The sequence below is a fragment of the Mastomys coucha genome, unplaced genomic scaffold (assembly GCF_008632895.1).
Source record: "Mastomys coucha isolate ucsf_1 unplaced genomic scaffold, UCSF_Mcou_1 pScaffold2, whole genome shotgun sequence".
In the NCBI taxonomy this organism is placed as follows: Eukaryota; Metazoa; Chordata; class Mammalia; order Rodentia; family Muridae; genus Mastomys; species Mastomys coucha.
The window spans coordinates 10852640-10860064 of NW_022196902.1; the positions used below are offsets into that span (position 1 = coordinate 10852640).

The following is a 7425-nucleotide window of genomic DNA, read 5'->3' on the forward strand; positions in this document are numbered from 1 at the left end:
TCAAACAACTTTTATAATACTCATTTTTATTGTTATAATATTTTATAAATTTTAAATATGACAAAAAATATCCTATCAATATGTACTATATTTGTGAATATGTATATCCAAAAAAAATCAATAAACTTTCAAAATAAAAAAAAATCTACTCACTCAAGATGTTTTCATCTTTGGATCCTGTATTTATTCAAAATTATGACATTATCACTAATCATACTCATAGAGTACTCTTGTATGCATGTGCACATACATGTACATACATATGCACACACACACACATTTTAAAGAGGTCTCACTATATGGAATCGCCTGGTTTCAGACTTGCTAGTCTCCTGCATCTGCTTCTCATGTCCTGGACCAGAAAGCTTGCCAGGTTAGTCTTTTTCTTCCGGAGTTGTTTTACCAGAACTAAGGAGAATAACCCTCTGTAATAATTTCTATTCTAATTACAAATGCACTGATGATGATTATGATGATGACAATACTTTTCAATTTTCAAATTGTTTTACTTTGTTTATTTTGTTTTTTCATTTGATTGTCCCTAACTACTTATACCAGGAAGGGATGGTATTATTATTTTTCCATTTTTCAGGATGAAATTCAGTATTTGAAGAAGAAAAAGGTATAATTTCTGAGTTTCTGGGGTAAGATCTAAGTGTAAAGTAGATAAACTGCCCAAGTCCATGAGGCTGACAAAGGACAGAATTGGATTTCATATTCATGTTTTCTGATTGGCATTCAGGCCTCTCTCTATAGCACTATGGCTTAGTTCAACATGGGTTCCTAAACTATGTCCTTCCAATTTTTGCAAGAATAAACTACCTATGAAAATAGCTTTACAAACTTCTTCCTATTCTGGCAGGAAGGGACTGGTCTGGGTTAAAAACCCCGGGTTTCTGCTTATCCCTGAATGAAGAGGACCTTTAGACCTGAGCCAGGTACTTCATTCTTTGGGCACCAATTTCCTCATTATAAAATAAGCTGATCATGAGATACAACATATGAATTTGGATATAACTGATACAGTTAAATGAAACATAGGGAAAGGCATAGAAAAAGAGGACAGGATAATTTTCTCCTTAATTTGGAACTTCATCCTTGCTTGAGTCTTGCTTGATGATGTCAATACATGGGGTTAACATTTTTATTTTATATTGGAAATCTTCTAGGTAACACATCAAAAGTTCATAAAGTGGAAATTTATATGGCTGCTACTATAGAAACAGGCAAGTTTTCTGGAATCAATTTAGCTTTTAACCAATTGCTTATGATATTTACCAGAAGTGACCATTTTATCCAGATTATAATAGCTCCTATATACTGTGTACAAGATTAACAACTCAAGCAATATGAAATTTATTTACATAAAAAGTTTTCTATTTCATTGAATGGTTTGCCATGTTACAAGAAGTGGCCTGTTAGCTGATGGTCCGAACTCACAGTGCCTCTCCTGGTACACCATTGGAGGATTGGATACTACCCACACTTTACTTGTTGGTTTACCTCTGGAATCTGCTATAAAATTTCATGGTCTATTAGTTATTATTTTTATTTATGTCAGTATTTTACTTGCATGTATAGATATGGACCAAGTACATGACATGCCTGGTGCTCTGGAGGTCACAAGAAGGCATTGCACTGCAACCAAAATTAGAGATGATTGTGAATTGTCATGTGGGTACTGGGAACAGAACGTGGGTCATCTGCAAGAATAGTAAGTGCTCTTAACTGCCGAGTCATCACTCCAGCACTCACAGAAACTTATTTTCTCTCATATGTTGAAAAAACTACATATTGCTATCATTAATATTCTTACATTATAGCTGATTAGGAATAATGATAGATGAATACAGGTAACGTGGATTGTCTGTTATTCCTTTTACATCAATCAAATGACTCTCTTTATTAAGCTTTGGGTAAGAGGTTCATAGAGATCTTATTTGGCAGAAACCTGGTATTTAAGATCCTCAAATGAATTCCAAGACACTTACACACTCTAGGCAATATTCTCTACCCTAATAAAGGGGGTTTGTAGAAACATATGGAAACCAAGCATTGATTAAACTAAATGACTATCTTTTACATATATGAATGATTGTTTACTATGTGTTTGTCTGTATACATGTTCATATGTGTGCATGTGTGTATGCACATATGTGTGGAGGCTAGAAATTGATGTGAGCTGTCTTCCTCTTCATCATCTTTTTTTAGACAGGGTTTCCCACTGAAACTGGAGCTCTCTGATTCAGCTATATTGACTGCCAGAAAAATGCCAGGGACCCTCTGTACCAAGATTATAGATACCTATAACTATGCCTGATCTTTATGTAGATGTTAGGGATCAAACATAGATCCTCAAGGTGACTGAGCCTTCTCTTCAATACCCACGAATGGTTATTTTTCAAGTGGTATAAATAGAACCATGATCAATAAAATACAAACTGGTCACTTGTCTCACTTCCTGATCCTTAAGATGTGGAACCTAGACTTGGTTTTACCAGTTCTATCTCGATTCTAGAAGAAAGATTCCCGATTCAGGAAAGTTCCAGGACTGTGTCGTCCAGGAAGAGGCTTCATTAATATCTCTCTACCGGGTTTCCAATAAACACTTTACTTTCAAATGCCTGATTGTTGTTTCCCACCTGCTAGTTGCTTACTCTGTCATCTTTATGAAAGCCGTGGTGTCAACCACAGATAACACTAACTACTTTTAATCAACAGATCTAACCTCTCAGCTACACTATACAGTTTTATTCATACTCTGCCCCTGTGTAATAAGCAGTTGATGAGCTTGAGATGCAGGAAACACTACTAATATAGGAACATGCCCTGTGTGTCCCATGAGCTGCAGCCAGGAGAGGACAATTCAGATTGTAAATCAATCTGGGAACCCAGAATCAGTAAAATCCAAAATAAAACAACCACAAAAATCAGCCTTGAAGATTTAACTTATCTGCTGAACATATCAAAGCTTTGAACATTATTGGTAAGCCATTAAAAACCAGAAACATCTGCTTTTGCCAAAATTACCCTACCTTGAGATAATACATACTATTGTCTATATGTCCACTTGAGATTTCTAGCAGTTAAAAAGGATATTAAAATTTTTGACACTATAGAGAAGGATAGTGGGAAAGCCGGTATTTGGCATTATTTTAAATTCTGGAACAGATGGGAAAAGAATACTGACAGGAAATGGGAATGAAGCCAAGTAGAAAACCAACAGCTTTGCATTATCAATGGATCAATCCCAGGAGCAGTAAACAATGTGGGATCTCTATTAGCATGTGAGAGCTTCCAGGAATCACTCTGGGCCTGTGTCCAACAAAACAAAACAAAAAACCCACAAGTCCATCAACGAGCCTACAGAGTTTCTCCAACATTGAGGGTGCAAAGTTAGCCCCACCCAATGGTGATAGTGAGAACACCAGGCTGCCCATGACAAAAGGAGAACAAATGCTTGAGATGTGTTTTCATGATTCCTTCCTGGAACTGTTACTCAAAGCCCGTTCAAGCATTGTGGCATTTCTAAACCATGGCATTACCCACTGACCGGTGAGCATGGTGATGAGGGGAAGGCTGTTGTCCTCAGGGCTGCCCCAGTAGCCAGCTTCTCCCAGCATGTTTCTCTCCAGCACCTGATGGTACAGTTCCTCTATCCAGGCTTGGGAGAAGACCATCAGCACACCGCTGGTCTGCACCTGTTTCATGAACTCTTTCTGCAGAGAGGTCATGGAAAGGGACCGAAATATACACTCTTGTGAATGAACAGCCTCCCATACTTCTCCCCCTTCCCATCCTAACTGAATCAGAGCTTTTGATTGGGGGTAAGGATAAAGGGGAAGCTGGATGCAGCCCAAGCTCCACACAGGTGTTTTACTTGTGACATCATCTGACAAATAGCCTGTGAAAGGACCAGGATGCTGCACTTTACACTCTTGTTTTTGGTTGGTGGGAAGGTTATCACCTGCATGACTACCTTCCATAGTTTCTTCTTCTTGCTGTCCCAATAGCAGCAGGGATAGAATAAGCTGTGGAAGGAGTATATATACCCAAGGAAGACTTGACCTACACTCTTACATTGTCATCAAGTAACATTGAAAGGTTATATTTCATTCAAGAAAGAAGCGATCATTGATTCCTTTCCGCAATTCATGATTTAGACTCCTAGACTGACATCAAGGAGCGGCTTGTTCAAGCCAAGGGAGTCAACCACAGGAGAGTCAACAGATCCTTACTACACACCTTACAAAAGGCATTAAAGACACAAGTGATTACCGTGTGAACTTCACATTCATCTTCTCCACCCTCCAAACCTGCCTTCGCATGGGTACTGCAGAGCAGTGGGGCACAAAACACACTGGCCAGCAGTTTCTCCCTAGATGCCTGACACTCGGCTGCACAGAGACACTGACACCATCGCTTATCCAGGGGAAAACCCATGCCAGAGCTCATGCTCACCATCATGCCTGGTGCCACGGCTGGTCGCTTCCGGTAGTAGTCACCATGGGAGAGCTTCAGGTTGAGCAGAAGGGCACAGAGTGCTGCCGTGTACAAGCTGTCTGCATTCATCAGCATCTGGAAGCTCAGGCTACTGCCTCCATCAAAGCCAGGAGAGTGCATCATGCCTATGAGAGGAAATGAAGGCATCCATGGGGGTGCCACAGTGTGCTATGATAGACATGATATGATATGAGATATGAGATATGAGAGCCAGGATAGACGCCAGCCACGGAAAGTCCACTGTGGAGACCACGTCTATACAGTGCTGACTCCTAGCCAGGATGCTCACGGGACGAGATGCACTTTACAGCACATCAGGAAGCACATGTTCTGGAGTTGATTTTCTACAACTGGATCTCAAGCTGTTAACTAGCAGTAGTCACGTGGTTAAAGCCCTTTGAGCCCTCTATAAATTCCTTATGGGTCAAAATTTCCAGATGCTTTCCATGACAACATAAAACCATTCAATCGCATCTCCTCTCGCCTCTTGTTCTCAACTTGTTTGCTATTTCTTCCCACTTCTATCTATACCTGCCTTGGTCACCTAGACCTCTGATGATTTGCTTTTAAGTCAGCTTCTCAGAGACCTTCTTTTTTAATTCCAGTTTCCTTCCAAGATGCACAAACTGCTTTCTCTCCCCTACCTATTGCTTTGATGCCACTTATTCTACTTAGCACTATATTGATAGTTTACATAGGTGTAGGCATGCATATGTGTGCAGACATGCAAGTGTGTGTGTGTGTGTGTGTGTGTGTGTGTGTGTGTGCACGTATGCACTAGGGGTTAAAGCCAGGTTTTACACACACCAGGTTGATGCTCTACTTATAAAGCAGCACCGTTATCTCTTGGCTTTCTGAGACAGGCCTCATTGTGTTGCTCAAGATGGTGTCATACTCATTCTTCCTGCCTCAGCCTCCCAGGTACTGAGATTACAGGCATCAGCCACTGTATCAACCTGCACATTTGTTGATGGTCTGCTCTTAGCATTCTAAGGCAAGATCTGAGAGAGGGGTGTGGCTATTGTTTTGTTCATTAGAGACCCTTAGTGCCTAAAATAGTGCCTGTCACAGAGCAGGTTCTTGTTGTTTGATGCAGGAGTAAAAGTCCACATTTTTATCAGAACCAACTATTACCAGAACTAATTACAGTCATCTACATAAGGCACCTAAGGCAGCACAAAACATGAAATTATTGAGCCAGGTGTGTTGTCACATGCCTGCATCTCATCATTCGGGTGGCTGGGAGAGGAGTCTAGATCAGGTGGGGTTTCATAGTGAATCTGAGGTAAACATGGGCTATATAAAGAACTTGTTTAAATAATAAAAGTGAAAGTAAATATTCACAAGCTGAGCATGGTGATGCATACATTTAAGCCCGGCACTCAGGAGGCAGAGGCAGGAGCATCTCTGTAAGTTCAAGGCCAGCATGCTCTACAAAGCAAGTTCCAGACCAGCCAGGATTACACAGTGAGACACTGTCTGAAATTAGCAACCTAAAAACAAAAAAGACAAAAAAGCTAAACACAAAACAACTGTAAGATAGCCATTTTCCTTTTCCTATGCTGTGAAGAGCTGAAAGCAGGCTTTGAACATGTGCTTGGCCATCAGCACTAATTTCAGGGTTATTTACAATAGCCAAAAGGCAAAAACAACCAAGTTTAGCAAGGAACAAGTGGGTAATCAACTGTGGGGGACACATAAAATGACATATTATTCAGCACTGTAACAGATGAACCTTAAGAACATTCTGCTACATACAATAAGTAAGACAAAAATGATAAATATGTAGAATCTGCTGATGTGCATTGCCTAGACATAACCAGCAGTCTGATCATAGGAGTCCCCAGGCAAGAAATGTTAAATGATTGATTCAGTTAAGAGAGCAGAGGCCAGATGACAGAGCAAGGGAGAAAAAAGGTTTAAATATTTTAATGTATAAATGAATAATTAAAGATTTGGGATGGGAGAATAATGTCAACTCAAAATAACAATGTATGAAAAGGCCATGAGAAAATATGATACTTGCTAAGATAATTAGAAATTAAAATCAATAATAAAAATATGTTTGAACAGAGGTACCTTTGTGTGGTGGGAAAAAGAAGCTCCCAGAAGCCATTGTTATTAAATGAAAATCCCAGTGCAGAGGGTGGACTGTCTTGCTATGAATAATTGGTCAAAAAGTCTCAGAGATTCCCCAAATAAAACAATTGTATTAATTGAGTTAACTGCTCTTCAGAACTAGGTGGTGCTATTCAGGTTGCTTTGGGAGAACTGACACTAACATCACTCTGAGCTGTGGACTCTGCAAGCCATACTACTGACCAGTTGAGTAAGATGTACCACTAGCACAATAGAGGTAAGTATCTTACGGTAACCGACTGCTTTCTAAGTGGAGTGGACGCCTATGGAGAGTTAATGTCTGAAACTAAAAACTCAACCAATATGAGAAAGGCTGAGAAAGTCAAAGGCTCCAGAAGGGAAGCCACTGTGGTTAGTTCACTAAATGGAAAAAACGCACCATCAGTTTATCTTCTAAGTAACTGTGTTCATGCCCATAGATTAGCACTTGTCCTAGTTACTTTTCTAATACTCTGATGAAACACCATGACCCAAAGCAAACTCAGGAGGAAAGGAGTTATTTGTATTACATGTCCTGAATCACAGTCCACTGAGGAAAGCCAAGGCAGAAACTCAAACCGGGCAATTACCTGGAAGCAGGAGTTGCTGGAGATGACACGGAGGGACACTACTTACTGGTTTGCTTCTCATGGCTTGCTCAGTCTGCTTTCTTATAGTACCCAGGACCACCAGGTCCAGGGTTGGCATCATCCAAAATAAGCTGGGTCCACTCCATCAAATCACTGATTTTAAAAATGCCCTACATGCTTGTCTGCTTAAAGACTGATCTTATACAAGCATTTC

General features: G+C 40.1%; 1 protein-coding gene across 1 annotated transcript in view; it reads right to left on the reverse strand.

Moving 5' to 3' along the window:
- Arfgef3 (ARFGEF family member 3) overlaps positions 1-7425 on the reverse strand; it is a 165182-nt gene that overhangs the window by 53957 nt on the left and 103800 nt on the right. Inside the window, exons 13-14 of the mRNA XM_031380518.1 lie at positions 4462-4628; positions 3554-3719 (exon numbers count right to left, since the gene is read on the reverse strand). Of these exons, the coding sequence (XP_031236378.1) occupies positions 3554-3719; positions 4462-4628 (333 nt within the window). The remainder of the gene's footprint in view (positions 1-3553; positions 3720-4461; positions 4629-7425) is intronic.